General features: G+C 54.2%; 8 protein-coding genes across 8 annotated transcripts in view; 3 read left to right on the top strand and 5 right to left on the bottom strand.

Annotated features, from left to right (window-relative positions):
• Positions 1 to 253, bottom strand: part of SETTUDRAFT_56772 (uncharacterized protein) — a gene marked incomplete at both ends in the record, with an annotated part of 1,171 nt that extends 918 nt beyond the window's left edge. Inside the window, one exon of the mRNA XM_008031329.1 lies at positions 53 to 253. Coding sequence (XP_008029520.1) covers positions 53 to 253 — 201 coding nt within the window. The remainder of the gene's footprint in view (positions 1 to 52) is intronic.
• An 819-nt stretch (positions 254 to 1,072) lies between these two features.
• Positions 1,073 to 2,557, bottom strand: SETTUDRAFT_180962 (uncharacterized protein). The gene is made up of 3 exons (XM_008031613.1): positions 2,292 to 2,557; positions 1,645 to 2,240; positions 1,073 to 1,585 (listed from the first exon to the last, which is right to left on the bottom strand). The coding sequence occupies exons 1-3, from the start codon at positions 2,482 to 2,484 to the stop codon at positions 1,400 to 1,402; spliced, it is 975 nt and encodes a 324-aa protein (XP_008029804.1). The 5' UTR covers positions 2,485 to 2,557; the 3' UTR covers positions 1,073 to 1,399.
• Positions 2,558 to 3,006: 449 nt separating this feature from the next.
• On the bottom strand, positions 3,007 to 3,971 carry SETTUDRAFT_180961 (uncharacterized protein; the record flags this gene model as incomplete). Its single annotated transcript, XM_008031612.1, has 2 exons — positions 3,007 to 3,812; positions 3,862 to 3,971. 2 exons carry the CDS (start codon positions 3,969 to 3,971, stop codon positions 3,206 to 3,208), a joined length of 717 nt encoding a protein of 238 aa, XP_008029803.1. The 3' UTR covers positions 3,007 to 3,205.
• A 212-nt stretch (positions 3,972 to 4,183) lies between these two features.
• On the top strand, positions 4,184 to 4,378 carry SETTUDRAFT_156465 (uncharacterized protein; the record flags this gene model as incomplete). Its single annotated transcript, XM_008031611.1, has 1 exon — positions 4,184 to 4,378. One exon carries the CDS (start codon positions 4,184 to 4,186, stop codon positions 4,376 to 4,378), a length of 195 nt encoding a protein of 64 aa, XP_008029802.1.
• Positions 4,379 to 4,793: 415 nt separating this feature from the next.
• Positions 4,794 to 6,698, bottom strand: SETTUDRAFT_180960 (uncharacterized protein; the record flags this gene model as incomplete). The annotated part of the gene is made up of 4 exons (XM_008031610.1): positions 4,794 to 5,211; positions 5,280 to 5,342; positions 5,391 to 6,285; positions 6,333 to 6,698. 4 exons carry the CDS (start codon positions 6,696 to 6,698, stop codon positions 4,937 to 4,939), a joined length of 1,599 nt encoding a protein of 532 aa, XP_008029801.1. The 3' UTR covers positions 4,794 to 4,936.
• A 1,537-nt stretch (positions 6,699 to 8,235) lies between these two features.
• SETTUDRAFT_95910 (uncharacterized protein) lies at positions 8,236 to 10,179 on the top strand (the record flags this gene model as incomplete). Its single annotated transcript, XM_008031609.1, has 2 exons — positions 8,236 to 10,025; positions 10,080 to 10,179. 2 exons carry the CDS (start codon positions 8,236 to 8,238, stop codon positions 10,177 to 10,179), a joined length of 1,890 nt encoding a protein of 629 aa, XP_008029800.1.
• Positions 10,180 to 10,812: 633 nt separating this feature from the next.
• Positions 10,813 to 12,363, top strand: SETTUDRAFT_180958 (uncharacterized protein; the record flags this gene model as incomplete). The annotated part of the gene is made up of 5 exons (XM_008031608.1): positions 10,813 to 11,226; positions 11,279 to 11,284; positions 11,339 to 11,499; positions 11,639 to 11,715; positions 11,766 to 12,363. The coding sequence occupies exons 1-5, from the start codon at positions 11,046 to 11,048 to the stop codon at positions 12,361 to 12,363; spliced, it is 1,023 nt and encodes a 340-aa protein (XP_008029799.1). The 5' UTR covers positions 10,813 to 11,045.
• A 2,049-nt stretch (positions 12,364 to 14,412) lies between these two features.
• SETTUDRAFT_165172 (uncharacterized protein) lies at positions 14,413 to 16,261 on the bottom strand. The gene is made up of 2 exons (XM_008031607.1): positions 15,193 to 16,261; positions 14,413 to 15,148 (listed from the first exon to the last, which is right to left on the bottom strand). Exons 1-2 carry the CDS (start codon positions 15,821 to 15,823, stop codon positions 14,691 to 14,693), a joined length of 1,089 nt encoding a protein of 362 aa, XP_008029798.1. The 5' UTR covers positions 15,824 to 16,261; the 3' UTR covers positions 14,413 to 14,690.
• Between the last annotated feature and the right edge of the window lie 144 nt (positions 16,262 to 16,405).

Here is a 16,405-nt window from a genome sequence, read left to right as displayed (position 1 = left end):
TCTCGTCTGCTTTTCTCCAGATTCTATAGCCGCCACGCCGGTGGTTGAGTACAACAGACGTCTCGTCTGTCCAGATGACATTCTTCCAGTCTTCTAATGTCCAGTCCTTATGATCAAGCGCCCACTTAAGACGAGCACTCCTCATCTCCTGTGTCAGTCCAGGCTTCCTCGTCGGCTTGGTCTTTCTGTATCCTGCTTCTCTTAATACTCTCCAGACTGTAGTGCGTGATATATTGACTCCTTGAAGACTGAGAGCACCAGCAACGTCAGCGCAGCTCTTCTCTCGTCCGTATCTATCACGTCGTACTTGTTGGATTATCTGCTCCTTTACCTTATCCGTCTGCTTTGAAGGTCGGCCAGAGCGAGGGGCGTCTTGTACGTGCTCTGGGAGGATCTTAAGAGGGAGAACGTTTGGCTCGAAACCAGCCTCAATAGCTCTACTATAGATACGATTGACCGTACGAGGATGAACACCAGTAAGTTCAGAGATCTGTGATGTAGACTTGCCAACAGAAGGTGACTTTAACGCCACAATTAAGGTGCGGGTGTAAGGATCAGTATTAGGAGACATTGTAACGATAGATACAGACAAATCGTACAGCTACTCAGCTCAAAGGTGGGAGTTGCGCCAAGAAGAGTTATGCCGAAGCGCCGAGATTAGCGTGGGACAAAACTTTTGTGAGGCACCTCCGTACAGTCAAAGCGTATTGATAATGTGAGACAATGATGGCTAGCCGAGCTGGACATGTCTCACATTACGGCGGGACAACGGGCTGCCTGTGATTGGGTTGGAGGCTGCAGCGCGGCAGGAGGGAAGGCGTGCCGTCCCGCGCTCGACTTAGACTTAGGCGGTGGGGGGATGATGACGCTGCGCGTATCGAGAAGCGCCGAATTGCGGGATGCAGGATGCGGGATGCGGGGGGAAGCATATCCGTGTGGTGTGTATGTAGGTGCCAGAGCCAGCGGGAGTTGGCATGTGTATTATCACTGTGGATCCCGTACCTGATCGCATCGATGTACCAAGGAACCGCCGACTCAATGCTGCAAAGTTGGACTGACAGATATACTCCGTGAAATGATGATTGCCATTCATTATCGCATTAACACAAAAAAGGTCTAAGGTGGATTGGGAAACGGGACGTTATCGTTTAGCTCGTTTCCCTTAATCACCGCGTTTTACACACACACACATAGTCCACGAGGCTCCAAACCTCAGGTATGCTGCTGCTTCGGCGCGAGCCGGAAATAGGGTATACCATGTCTTCCCCCCGATACACAATTGTTCTTAGTTCACAGTTCGTAGATCCGTAATGAACTCCCAAAAACGCCCCCAAAATGACTGGACCGAAAAGAAGGAGAGAAGAGGAGAGAAGAGAAGAGATGTGGCTTTGGGGGACGGCTACAACTTGGAAAGCAGCACGGTCAGGCAGCCGCTGCCGGCCTTTGCGGCCTCCCTTGGAAAGGTACCGCTTTTGCGGATGCTCTTCTTCAGCTTGCTATGCGACTGATACTGGACAATCTTGATCTTGGGGTTGCGCTTGTTGTCCAATACACTGTAGATGTTAATCTTCAAGGGCTTGAGCGCCTGGGCACTGTTAGCAGCTTGCACCTCCTCGCAACATACTAATCTCTGGAAAAACTCACCTTCTTGTACTGCGTAACCGTGTTGGACATGGCGCCAAGATCCAAGTCTCGGCAAAGGTCCTGACAGTGATACAGCTTATCTTCGTCCGCGTGCCAGAAGAAGGCAACTTCTGAGCTGAGCAAGGTAACAAACTGTCGCTGCTTTTCGCTATCACCCCAGCCCTTTGTCTGAGCCAGGCGCTCAAACTCGGATTTGAAGGGAGCAGTTGGCGAGTGCTTGAAGCCGATGAATTGGTCCCAAGCCGGATTGCTGCCTTTTTTGTCCGTGGAGCCGCTGAGCGAAAGCTTCCCCACCATCTGGGTCATTTCCTCGCATCCTGCCGATCCGGGACCCGCTGCCGGCTTCTGCTGAGCCACAGTATTATGTGAGTCTGTGCTTGCTGCAGAGCGGGGTGCAAGCTGGACGTTATTTTTGCTGTCAAGGGATATCTGGCTGTCGAATGATTTGACGCTGTCGAAGGAGTTGGCCCTTGAAATGCGCGAAATGACAGAGAACGACGAGGCATCAGAGGTGATTGAGAGACGCCGCATCCGAGCGCTGAGACATACTCCGCCTTCTTCCGACGTGGTAGTGTTTTCTGCAGTCGCTGGTCGATCTGCGGGGTTGGTCAGGAATGATGCCTATTAGTGAGGTGTCCGAAACGTACCATGTTGTCCATAGGGGTACGCCTCTCCAAAGCACTCCTTCCAGCGCGAACACCACGCCGCATCACCGCCAACCCATCCCTTTGCCTGGGCCAGGCGCGCAAACTCTGCTTTTGGTGAGCTGGCCGTGTCAACGACGTGGCCGATATCACTCGCCCACGCCTGTAGCAGCGCGACCTGGGAGGCGGAAGCCATTCGCGCAACGTGGCTCTATGGGCGGAGCTGTGCTGGTTGATGGTGCAGCGTCAAGAGCCGGAGCGGTGGGGAGTAAGAGTGGTTGGAGAAAACAAAAGAGGGGTTAGAAAAGCAAAGCCAGCCGTAACGCGTTGATTAAATCATCCAAGGGCGCATGGGGAAACGTGGGGCCGGAGTAGTGACTAATGCGCGCTCACACGTGGCTACACCTCACCGTGCGACCCTGGTACTTGATTACTCTGAGCCATTTATCGAGCTGATGTGCCCGCAAATGTACTTGTATCCATGTGAGCTCTGGCCTAACTACACCAGTGCCTTTCCCACGTACAGCAGAGCTCTATCGGCTGCCCATATCATCGGTATTTCGATGGGCCAAGTAAACCGAGAGGTGTCAGCCGCATACGTCTGTGTCCCGAATCCGGTTAGCGGCATGAGGTGGAACTAGGATACATTCACGCCAAGTGATAAAGCTAGTACACACGGGTGAAATGTATTTTTCTGTGTACGGCTAAATTATAATCATGGAACGCTAATACTGGTCCATGGGGCTATCTTCGGCATTGCCGTTCTGACTCGGTACGCAAATGTTGTAGGGTATAAGCTATCCGCGCCGGACCGAGGTGAAGCACCACCTCGGCCATAAGCCGCTAAACCCAACATGTACGCCTTCAGTTATCTATCCAAAACAAAGGAGAAAGTTGCACGTGAAGTGTCTACCAGCTTAACCAGATTTCCTGGCTGGCTTCCTCCTGGGCCGCACAGATTTCCGGGTGCGGTCATGTGCACCCTTCTTGCTATTGACAACATCCATGTTCTCTTCTTTCGCAGCTGTTGCAAGCTCCGAGTGATCGTCAAGCTGTACAGCCTCAAGAGCTTTGCGCCGATTGGCCGCTGCGCGAGTTCGCCCACGCGTGTCTACCAGCGCATCCTGTTTTCGAGTGATTTTGGCCGCGTTTACGAATTTGGGATGAGCCTGCTGAACATTCTCATCCCTCACTTCTTTGTTCTCGGCGTCATTGATATCTTGTTCCTCTCTTTCATCAACCTTTTCGTCGGCTTCGGCATCCATCATCTCGGCATCTTCGTTGGCCGTCGTTTCGCCTGTACCGCCATTACCTGCATCTTCGTAGATTTCAAATCTGACTCGAGCAGAATCCAGGGCCATGGCCCTCATATCAGCCTCCTCACAAAGGTGCTCCAATGTGCTTGGAAGAGGAATGATTGGGAAGCCGTCCGGTTGCCGGAGTTGAAGCTCATTTTTCTCGTACTGGGCCTTGAACATACTAAAGTCCCTTTTGCGGTTGCGGAACTCGGCCATTTGCATCTCGCTACTGGTGTAAGAGTTTTGCATACCAAGACGATCGAGTCTAAGCTTACTTGTCTGGGATCCGACCGCTAGAGGGAAATGTAGAATCAGAAAGCACAGTACACGAGTCGATTCGAGATTCTTTCTGCGACACCTGCGACACCTGCGGATTACCAGACATCGTTCAGGGCTCCGCTGTTGGAGTTGCTGTGCTGTTTGGTTGATGGACGGTGTCTTTCCGTCAATCTTGTGCGTTTGTGAAGTGGGAACGGCGTATTCGCGTCATGTGTGGTGCGCAGAAACGTGCTTGTGGGAGCCTAGGTTAGACTGTTGAGGTGAAAGTGAAGGTGAAGCTCGCGCCACCTGCCAACCGTGGAACGGAGCAGAGATTCAATGAGTGTTTCAGTCGCGGATAGGAATGTTGGTATGATTTGCCAGGTGCAAACCCCTGTGCTCCCAGTCCTGGTCGTTAAGGTTCGACAAGCAACCAATCCTTGGCATGGAAACTTCGTACGGATAACGGCCAATACAGCGATGGCGGCAGCAAGCGAGGAGCGCACACAAAATCTGCCGCCAGAAGATCGATAAATGGTATAGCGCTCGGAGCGATGGTTGGTTGCGCCGTATAGTCTTGTCGTTGGATGTGTTCGCTCCCTAATCAAAGGAAAAGGCCTTGCCTCGGCGGGTTTTGTCGGAGGAAAGCTCTTTGGGCCTCGTAGATAGCAGTCGCAATGCGCTCGACCTGACACCTTGTATGCGACCGTGTATCATGGCGCAAGGTGCTTGCGACAATGGGACCTGACGTTGCATTTGGGTAGAAGAGGTGTATCTGCGACACCTGTATCCTGTCCTGATGACGCATCTAGCGCGCAGATCATGCCTGTATCCGGTAAAGCTTATGACGATCAAATATGAGGTACCAACCACCGACTATCAAGAGCAAGACATGCAGATAAATCACAGAATCGTCTTCCAAGTTAGCTGCACCTTCTCGAATTGCATTATGCTATCTATCCATTCTATAACCATGATGCATTCGAGCAACAATCCAGCACTTGGCCGTGCCGACTATATAACAATACCTCTGCGCTGCAGAGGGTCCATTTTCCATGTTCCTATTGTTCAACCATAGGCCTCTAACCAGACCTAGGCACTGAATGTGTTCGACCTCTTCTTCATGCCTCTAGCCTTTTGGCTGACCGAGGCAGTTGAAGCACCAGAGGAAGCACCGGAACTTGCATCAGAAGCGCCACCCGCTCCAGAACCCGCCGCGGCGCCGCCAGATCCACCAGAAGAGCCACCTGCACTAGCCGGGGCCCCAGAACTGGCACTTGAGTCGGAAGAACCACCTGAACCAGCTACGGCACCGGCTCCGGCACCAGCTCCCGCACCGGCACCGGCTCCAGCTCCCGCATCTGGACCTACATCTTTGTCAGCGAGGTCCTATCAGCTTGAATAGCCGTCTTGGTTTCTGAAAGAGGGTACATACCGTTGGCCTTGCCCTTACCCTTTCCTTTGCCTTTGCCTTTGCCACCGGCCGGTGCTGTGCCATCTGGGCTTGTTAGTATCTAAGCTGGTCATTAAACAAGATTCCACTTACTTCCGGCTGGAGGAGGTGGAGGAGCTGGAGCTCCCGCTGGGGGTGCTGGGGGAGCAGCACCACCTGCTGGAGGGGCTGGGGGAGCAGCACCACCTGCTGGGGGAGGAGGGGGAGCAGCACCTCCGGCAGGGGGAGCAGGGGGAGCAGCACCTCCCGCTGGAGGAGCAGGGGGAGCGGCGGCACCAGATGATCCAGAAGACCCAGAGGAGCCAGAGGAATCAGAGGAACCAGAGGAACCAGAGGAACCCGATGAGCCAGATGAGGCAGAGGAATCAGCGGAGCCAGATGAGGCAGAGGAATCAGCGGAGCCAGATGAGGCAGAGGAGCCAGAGGAGCCAGAGGAGTCGGCTCCGCTTTGTTGCTCAGAAACCGCCGCTGCCTTGACTCCCTTTTGCTGGCCTGCTGATGCCATAGCTCCCTTTTGTTGATCTGCTGTTGCTGCTGCTGCTGCTGCTGGGGCAGCGGCGGCAGCGGCACCCTTTTGTTGGTCTGCCGATGCGGCGGCACCGTTTTGCTTGCCTGCGGCGGCACCCTTCTGTTGGTCGGCGGCGGCTACAGCGCAGCTGTTTTGTTGCGCAGCGGCCTGTGGATCTGCTGCTGCTGCTGCTCCCGCAGCCCCCTTTTGCTTGCCTTTGTTGCCTTTGCCAGTTTGCTGCATCTGGCCTGCTGACATAGTGGCATTTTTTCCTTGGGTCGCTCCCATTTTCCCCTTGTGTTTCTTGCCTTTGCCTTTGCCGGCTTGCTGGCCGGCTGGCATGGTGGCATTCTTTCCCTGGGCCGCTTGCAATTGAGCCGCAGCTGCCTTTTCTTTCTTCTTTGCCGCCTGTTTAGCCTTCTTTGCCGTCGCATCAGCCTTCTTCTTTGCATCCTGTTCCTTTTTGGCAGCTTGGGCGGCCTATGCACATTAGTCCAAGATCAAGTAATGATGAGAATGCAGCATACCGCATCTTGCGCGCCGGCGGCTGGAGCAGCAGCGGCTGGAGCAGCAGCAGCAGGAGCAGCAGCAGCTGGAGAAGCAGCAGCTGGAGCAGCGGCGGCCGGAGCAGCGGCGGCCGGAGAAGCAGCAGCAGGAGCAGCGGCGGCGGCAGGATCCTGTGCTGCTGCTTGGGCACCGGCATTGGCATTGTCTTTGCCCATGGCACCACGTGGGTCCAAGAGGGCGCCGCGGAGCTTCAGAGCCTGTTCGCCAAAGTTGGGCACAGCGACATTTTCAGTGTGAGCAACAATGTTGGAACCGGCGAAAGGAGCTGGAACGGCAGCGACGAAGGATGCCGAAAGGATCGCGAGGAGGGGGATGGGATTCTTCATAATGACTGTATTCAGTTAATGCGAAAGGATTGAAACGAGATGTGTCGAAACGGAATATGAGCACAGCTCTTGGATCTGAAAAGAAGTGATAGTGCTCTGCACCAATGAAGAAGATGAAGGATTGGAAGGAAGGGTGCCGTATTGGGTGTTCGGACAGATGGGGTTATATAGATATTGTGCGTGGATTGAAGCAGTGCTCAGGATAGAACAAGCCGTCTCTTCTGAAATGGGCGTTCATCGGGTGCCGAGCATGTCATACACGCGCCGTTGGAGGATGCCTAGCAAGTTCCAGGCTTCAATTACAGTAGGGCGATCAACCCCATAATTCTCTCACAGGTACAGAAGCTTAGCCTCCAATGGCAAGAGCGGATGCGGGTCTGGCATGGGGCCAGAGCGGCATCTTGGCTGTAAACGGTCGAATCAAACGCATGAAGGACAAGACAAGAGTACGGGCGAGAAGCTTGGCATCCGCTTCATGCTGGGGTGCAGTCGTCGTCATGGGAGAGCTCCGCATGTGAGGTCGAACGTGGGTGGTTTGAGAGCTTGTTGCAGACGCAGCAAGGACGGCACGCGCGGGAAAGTGTTGTCCCAAACGCATAAGTTTGGTACGGCTGCATGACTGAGGTCGCAGCCATGCGGTAGGCATGAACCGGAGCCAGTTTCAGAGGGACCGAAATGCGTCCGCCGCGGCTGCGAAGCTTTCAGTCAACACATGATAGACAGTCCTGACGGCCGCCACAAGGCTTCAGAGTGGAGTGTCTTGGCCCTTGTCAAACCTGCCGGGTGCTTTGCGCGCTATACTGGCGCATTGAGTGGAAAGAAGTCGGGCATTGTGTCCATGGTCGAAAAGGGTGTACGCGATACATCTTGGCGATGATTCAAACGATCGCTCCACCTGCGCTGGTAACATCTATAGTGGTGGAGCCATCGGAGAACATTTGGGAGGGAGCGGGTCGTTTGTATATACGGGCAGGGTGTGGTATATGCCAAAGTCGACGGCTGCAGCGGCCGCCGCCGCATTCGAGGCGCTAGCCGGCCTGGCGTCGCAGCCTCATTGACACGGCGTCTGTGACTCAGGGATCTCGTTGATTGATTGCATGTGGCGTCTATACGTGTGGACAGCGAGGGCAGGACGGCCAAAGGTGCGTCGCATGTCGTTGGAAAGCTATTTTTGTTTTGCTGGGGGCGGAGGGCGGAGGGCGGAACAAGGGCGAGGGGAACAAGGGAGAGAGGAACAAGGGAGAGGGGAACAAGGGCGAACGCGTCGGCCAATGGCACGCGCGGCATTGCAATCCCGCAGCTAGCCTCTCTAGCCTCGGTTGCCCGACGTTTGGATATCGTCATCTCGAGCCTCTGGTCGCCAAGGGCGCGCCGTTTCCGAGGCATTGCTCCCGTCGCACTCGCACTCGTGCTTGTCGAGTGCTGCCAAACCGACCCTACGGCGTGTAGCTAGCCGCACATTCCATCGAGACCCGCGAATCCCGTCCGTGTTTTCGCCCACGCAGTCTCCAATATCGACATGTCCATCAATGCCACCATGGCCACCAGGACAATCCCCGCGTCCGTAACACGGCGCCTGCTCACGACGCCGCCATGCACGCGCCTGGCAGCCCGGCCATTTGTGCGTGCGCCATTGCGGCTGCGAGGCGTTTCAGAATGCCCCCGTCCAGCCGCCCGGATTGCTGGCCAGAGAAGAAACCTCTCCACAACGCCTCGCACACGGCTCGCTGCCGTAGACGACACATTCGACCCGAAATCCATAGAGCGAGAGACTGACGAGGTGGATGTGCTGATTGTGGGCGCCGGCCCGGCCGGTTTGTCGGCTGCCATCAAGCTGAAGCAGCTGGCAACCGCAGCTGGCAACGAAGACTTCAGGGTCTTGGTACTGGAAAAGGCGGGCGAAGTGGGAGACCACATTGTTTCGGGGAATGTCATCGAGCCCACTGCACTCGACGAGCTGCTGCCCGACTGGAGGTCTGAAGACAACCTGAACCGCTTTGCCGACATTACGCCCGCCAAAGAGGACCACATGTACTTCATGACCAAGGACCGCGCAATACCCCTCCCAAAGCCCCCGCAGATGAACAACCACGGCAACTTCATCATAAGCTTGAACCAGATGGTCAAGTGGCTTGGCGAACGCGCCGAGGAAGCTGGCGTAGAAGTTTATCCTGGATTTGCGGCGTCCGAAATACTGTACAATCATGAGGGCGTTGTACAGGGCGTAGCCACCAATGATCTCGGCATCTCACGCGAGGGAACGCCAAAGGACTCGTTTGAGCGAGGAATGGAGTTTCACGCCCGCGTCACATTGCTTAGTGAAGGCTGTCACGGCAGCCTGACAAAGCAAGTCATCAAGAAATACGACCTGAGGCGTGACAGCCAGCACCAAACGTATGGCCTTGGCATCAAAGAGGTCTGGGAGATCCAACCTGAAAAGTTCAAGTCCGGGCTCGTGGTGCATTCCATGGGCTACCCGCTTCCCAAAGATACTTATGGCGGTGCCTGGATGTACCATTTTGGTGACAATTTGGTCAGCATCGGCTTGGTGGTTGGCCTAGACTACCCGAATCCGTGGTTGGCGCCGTATGGCGAGTTTCAAAAGATGAAACACCATCCATACTACCAGAACATCTTGGAGGGTGGCAAGTGCATCTCCTACGGCGCAAGGACCCTGGTTGAAGGCGGTTTCCAGTCCATTCCTAAACTGGCCTTCCCTGGTGGTGCCCTCCTTGGAGATGCGGCAGGGCTGCTCAATCTTCCCAAAATCAAGGGCACCCACAATGCCATGAGATCAGGAATGCTGGCCGCGGAGGCGACTTGGGACGCTCTTCAAGCCAACGCAGACGGTGGTACCGTCTTCTTGTACGACTACGAAGACAAGATGCGCAAGTCGTCCATCTGGTCAGAGTTGAAGACAGTCCGCAACATGAGACCGTCTTTCCATTCTCCTTTGGGCGTGTACGGAGGCATCCTGTACTCGGGACTAGAGGCATATGTCCTCCGAGGCAAAGCACCTTGGACATTGAAGCATGGCAAGCCGGACCACGCAGCGACAAGGCCTGCCGACGAGTGCCAGAAGATCGAATACCCCAAGCCTGATGGCAAGATAAGCTTTGACATATTGACGAGCGTCAGCCGTAGCGGTACAAACCATGAAGAAGACCAGCCCTGCCACCTCCAGGTAAAGGACCTTGACGCGCATGCCCAGAGGGAGTGGCCCAAGTACAAGGGTGTCGAGAACCGTTTCTGTCCCGCAGGCGTCTACGAATACGTCGAGGATAGCAGCAAAGATTTGGGCGTCCGATTCCAAATTAACGCTCAAAAGTAAGTATAGCAATCGCCGCCCTAACCGAGTTCATTCCAGCTAACCGTGACTAGCTGTGTCCACTGCAAAACATGCGATATCAAAGTGCCGGATCAGGACATCAACTGGCAGACACCCCAAGGCGGAGAAGGACCGAAGTACGTCCTGACTTAGACATGGGCGTCATGTGTCAAGACTGTACCTATACAGCTTGGGCAGCTCCGTCAGCGGGGTACATCGCAAGCAGACGTGTACATTAGTAGGGATCACATGTATCTGTATGAGGGGTCAGCCCAATTGTTGTTGCTGCCCAAGTGGTCTGCCGGCAGTAACACAGGCATATGAATGAAGACATGTTGTCTGCCAAACATTGGTTATCAGTGGATAACTCGTTTGGACGCGTATCAAGTAAAGTCTCCCAAGCGTATTATAGCGCACGTATTTGAACAGCGTCGCTTTTCACTCGTAGCCTCGGCAGGGCATCCACAAGTCTGAGGGAGCACGAGGCACGTGATGGCGTCCGTGCTCTAGCTTAGCCCAGTGAGGCATTGGGCGAACTTCGTCTCCGCGCCCTTCGTCACTTTCCACTCAACACCACCGCCGGGGCCTCTCGCATCAATACCAACTCGGCCCTCATCTCTCCTTACAACCCACTACTGCGATACTGGGCGTACTAATCTTTCACCCCTAGACCCAAGTGTGCGACAGCTGCACTCAGCCGCCGGTTCCCCCAGGCCCTCGAGCTCTCAGGTTCTTCACGGCCACCCTGTGTCCAGCGCCCCAATCTATCTCCAAGGTACGACTAGTCGCCTGTATTGTATTCTCTGGCCGTTCCTTGCGCATCTATCTGGGTCCTGTCGTTGCGCGCATAGCCGGATGCTGGTTTCCTCGTGTCGCGTCTTTGAAATGGAGTCTACCGGTGTCTGGCAGGCAATGCGCATTCCTTCGCTGGCTTCCTGTTTACTCGTGGACATGTGCTCACCTTTTTATCCAGACTAGGTCATCCTCAGGCTAGGGCGTTACCCACAACCACCTTGACCATGACCGAGGTATCCTCTACGCGCCTGTATCTAGGCAACCTCCCTCGCAATGCCACCAAGGCAGACGTCGAGGGCCACTTCCAGACACACGGCACTGGCGAAATCACCGAGATCAAGTTGATGAACGGCTTCGGGTTCATCGAGTACAAGGATGCCATGGACGCTCGTGACGTCGTTCCTGGTGAGTCTCAGCCACCGGCTGGCAAAGTGAACACACGCTAATCTCTGTGCAGCTTTCCGTATGTAGCCCACCGCATTCGATCCCTGGCAACACTCTCCTAACATGTCGCAAGATGGTTCCGACTTCATGGGCGAGCGCCTCATTGTCCAGTTCGCTCGCGGCTCGCGCGCCCGCAACGAGAACTTTACTCCCCACGAGCGCGTCCCTCCGCGTCCTAGGCGTACGCCATACCGGATGAGAATTGCAAATCTTCCGGTGGAGACCAGCTGGCAGGTCAGACTCCCCGATCATTGGATTTCCCCAGTTCCCTAGTAGGGTCAGCGTACCGTTCCCGGACCAGTAATGGCTTTATTCTCGCGTGCTTCCCGTTACACTTTCTGGATTTGGACCTCGCTTAACATCGCATGTATAGGACCTGAAAGACTTTGCCCGTCAATCTGGATTGGACGTCGTCTACTCTGAAGTTGGACGTGAGCGCGACGGCACTGGGTGAGTGCGCCCTGGCAGATGCCTCGCACGCGCATGCTAACAAAGTCAAGATTCGTCGAATACGAGACTGCCGCCGATCTGAAGACCGCAGTAGAGAAACTGGACCGCCGTGAGTTCAAGGGGCAGGAAGTCACCTGCATCCAAGATGTTTCTGATCCTCCCCCACCTCCACCTTTTAAGCCTAGGGCTCCTTACGGAGGCCCTGGTGGTCCCGATGACCGGGGCCGAGACAGATACCGATCGCGCTCTCCCATGGGCCGCCGCGGCTACCCACCTGCGCCGTACGACGACTACTACGACCGTCGCGGACCCCCTCGAGGCTACAGCCCTCGCCGCGACGACTACCGCCGACGCACACCACCGCGCGAGTTCTATGACAGGCGTGATGGCGGATATGGACGTTCGCCGCCTCGTGGTCGCATGCCTGATGAGTATGGCCCACCGCGCGCGCGTTACCCTGACGATCCTTATGATGCTAGGGCCGGACCTCCACCTCGTCGCTACGACGACCCTTATATGAACGGCCATGGGCGCCCTTACGATGGAGGACGACCACCCTCGCCACGTGGTGCTCGTCCCCGTAGCCCCGGAGGCCGCCCACCCTATGACGCCCCACCGGCCGATTATCCACCGCGTGGTCGTTACTAGAGCGGATGGTATCTGGGGCGTTGACAGGCAACGTATGTCGAAGAAGCCAGGTTACGCTTTGGCGTCTTGTTCGGGCGCATCTACTGACGCCGACTCGGTAGGCCTTTGTGGTGCCTGGACTCTCTTTTCTTTCATCTATATTGACAATCCGAGGCTTCTACCTGTGGATATGGATTATGCGATAATGGAGCCTGAGGATATCCGGAGGCTTGACTGTGCTACATGAGCCCTACGAGACTGATTATGTATTTCCCCGTACTCCTGGCCTTGGACTTTTCATGTATCTCTTCTGTTTGGCGCGGCATTTTCCTTGTGCGGCTATCTGGCACGAGAGGTTCAGTCCCTTTCGAGATGGCCTTCCCACTGTCACCGTATCTATATGGAGAGGATGCCCTGATTTCTGTACCATTGAGAAAACCGTTTGAGCACATGTGGACGTCCTTTTGATCTGAATCTGTACGGCCTTGACCATGTCCAGTATCCGCGGCCTTGATTGCAGACCCACCGTTGCAGGGAAATGAAAAATTGGTTTCTGATTCGATATTGGTGTTTGCCTTTGTTCCGTGTCGCCAAGGCAAAGTTCAACTGAGATTGCTTCCACCTGGACCTGGAAAGGAGAAGAAGAGAGAGAGGGGAGAGAAGAATATGTCCAGTTCCAGGAACAGCAAGAGATGACAAGACGATCCGCATACTTTTTTCTATTCTACCTGCGTTCCGCATACATTCTTACATCAACCGATCCATCGATGCTCTGACAATAACTACACTGGCGCACCGCTTCTCGTTGCGCTTCACATGGCGACACAGATTGCCAGCATCGCAGCATACCTTGCTTCTCGTCCTCCATCCTCGCATCGCCACAACATACTAGACACGTTTCCAGCTGCTGAACACAACAACAACAACACGCCTGGACGCAAGATGAACAAGCGCTGAAACAGCACGCTTGATACGACATGGGCGCAGGACATACCACCATCCCATTTCGAACTCGAGACTCGCACAATGCCAAAGGCGCATGTACACGCTGCGTCGACATGGGTTTTACACATGGGTTTTGCACCGCATGCGTTACTTCATGCGCAGATATACTCGAGGGCTGTGGGTGTCGCGGTAGGCGCTCGTCGGGATGCAGGGTTGTGTAGCGCGGTGGTAAGGGACGAGGTGCTGGCATCGAGGTGCCTGGTGAAGCTGCTGCTGCTGCTGCTGCTGCGGATCGAGCTACTGCGCATGATGTAATAAGCGCTGGTGTGTAGAGTGAACGTGTATGCTTGGCTTGATGGGTGTCCTTATTATTGTCCTTGTTGTGTTTGAGTCTGGACGAGAAGAAGTGTTTTGCATGTTGAATAACCATTGGGCAAAAGTTTTAGTTTACCCTTTTTTTTAAAAAAAAAGGGGGTAGTGAGCAGGGTATGTGTGGTACGTGAAACGGAGGGTCTCAGGTCGCTGTCGCCGTGGGCTGTGGAGTGGAGTGGATGTTTGGCCTGGCCTTATCGTTTGCCCAAAGAGTATTGTAGTATGTAGTGGTAATGTAAGTAGTGAGCGACAATATCATGTATAATATCTGATCAAGAAACTAGTCAATATCCCCTCCCCCCCCCCCCTTGTCTTACAATCATCCATCTATCTTGCAGAACAGACTCATAACGTCAACATCTTACCACGAACCAATATTCCCGGTAAAGTAAGTAACTCCCCAAAACAAGTAAAATACAACAATACTCGTAATTATATGCATACCATGTCAAAACACAAGGGATGTAAAAGTCAACAAAGAAATTCTTGATTGGCGGGATACACTTTACACGCGTTGAGATGGATTGATTAGGTGGAGTTTGGGGGAAGTGAGGATTTGGGATGCGCGCGTACCATGGTTCTTGTGCATGGTATGACAAGGTTGGGATTTCAGGTATTTTAACGGTGGGGGAGGGGGGGGGTTGTGTACGTGGCAAGATGATTACATGAATGATGAACAAATAAAGATGTAGTAGTAAAGTATGCTTGTACGAGGTGTAGTTGTATGTGTTCAACGTAGCCTGGTTGGTATATATATTGAAGACTAACACTATAAACCACCTACAAAAACTCTGAATCATGCAATAGCACGAGCACTAGTCTGCCATGTATCCAAAACGAGCGTGAATCGTACATTCATATGCGTAAATATCTTTATGTCGCCTGCTTTCCCTCATAACCCGGTACGAACAAACATTAGTCAACCAAAACAATCATGGGGCGATTCATGCAAGTTAAAATTTTTTTTTGAGCAGCCCATGCGAACAGCTATACGTTTTATCCTCCAGCCCAGTAGTGCCTCAAGGTACCCCTCATAGCATGTCCCACTCGTTATCCGAAGAATAATCGGTGCCGGTCGCAGCCAAGATATCGACGACAGGGGTAGGAACAACCTCGGGGCTCGACATTGGGCTCTCGGGAGTAACAGGGGTATGCGACTTGGGTAATGTCACCATCATGAAGCCATATTCTTCGTCAGAAGATGGTGTCTCGAAATCCTCCATTGCATTGGGCTGTGGGGGTTTGGGTCGGTGGACGAGAGTAGTGGTGGAGGAGTCTGCCATTGCGATTGTATCCTCTGCCATGTGTGCTTTGTTCCCTGCAGCAGGAACAGCATCGGACATGGCCTCGTTATCTGAATCTTCTATGTGATCGATGTTGTCTCCGTTAAATACCTCTTGCAATTCGTCTTTTGAGGCAAGCGCTTGGGGGCGGACACAGGGTTGGACCTGTAGGGTGGTGAGGCACAGCCGTATAATATCAAATGCACCTGTTTCTGTTAGCCTAGTTTGTGCAGCCATGGATAAGACTTACATTCGTCTTCGAAGTTGCGCTCCATGTTCGTGCGACACAGGTCTTGCCGAAACTCTGGAATCCCTGCAGCAATGCAGATAAAGTCGGCATTCTCCCCGAGTTTGTGGTATATGAATTTGGAGACGCTATAGTTGAGGAGCGTGTCAATGAGGCCGTGTTGTCGGCGCGCCTGTTTGCTGGAATAGTGGCGGTATACGAATTGTATTGTTTCGACTAGGTCCGGTGGAGGGGCGGGTATGCAGCATGCAAAGTCGACCTGGCACGAGAAGTTGCCGTGCGCGAGGAGCTGCAGTTCGGGACTGTCAAAGTCCTCGGCCATCTTGTACATTTCGACATGAGGAAGAAGCAGATTGGGCCCGTAGTCTGCGTTAGGCGGGAGGTAGCTACCAGTGTAGCAGTAGCGAAGCAGCGAGACCAGCACAGTCTCGGATGGAGCCTCGATGCTGGCTTGAAGGCGACCATGGACGTCGTATTCGAATGCGTGGTATAACAATGGACATGTACTGAGAAACCTGAAGGGGCAGATACGGTCTGAAATCAGGCAGACATCACCGTCCGGAAGGGCGGCCTTGAGGATTGCATTGCCTTGAATGTGCTCGCCAGGCGTGTCTAGGAATGAGAGGTCGTCCATGTGGAATGAGCGTGATATCCAAGTGAGGAGGCGGTAGGCCAGAGGCCTGCAGTTACTTCAAAGGCTGTGAGTAAACTTGGAGATGGAGTTCTGACGGCTCAGCTGTTGACCAGGCTGTGCTGCAGCAGTGAGTGTAGAGCCCCTCGGCTTGCTGGGGTGAGCAAGTTGGAGACGTGCGATGCTTGGAGATGAGGTTGGAAAGAAAGCCAGGGCCCGAGGCGTGTCAGCTGTAGTGGCAGTCAGACAAGCATAGCCTCTGGGTCTAGACAAGCTTCAAGGACGAGTGACGAGGCTGGAGGACCAGGCAGCCGTTTGCACGTGCAAGGTGCCAAGCGCTCATTCCATTGGGGCCTGCCGGTGAAGAATCGGAGGCAGTTGAACGATGCGATTGAACAAGTCAGTAATAATGCAGCCTCGTGTACTCGGCACAGCCCATCGTGGGCGAGTGCAAGTGCGTGATGAGGGTGTCACGGTGGAGGGGCATGCGAGTCGCAAGTGCAGGCAGCCTGTCTGCTTGGAGGGGTCGGGCGTGGTGCAGCATGACGACAATGTGCTTATTGGCTCTGGGGGGGCCAAGGCCCA

The sequence above is a fragment of the Exserohilum turcica genome, assembly GCF_000359705.1.
Source record: "Exserohilum turcica Et28A unplaced genomic scaffold SETTUscaffold_6, whole genome shotgun sequence".
Classification (NCBI taxonomy): Eukaryota; Fungi; Ascomycota; class Dothideomycetes; order Pleosporales; family Pleosporaceae; genus Exserohilum; species Exserohilum turcicum.
The sequence above is the reverse complement of the archived record's forward strand: the minus strand, read 5'-3'. Positions and strand labels throughout refer to the sequence as shown.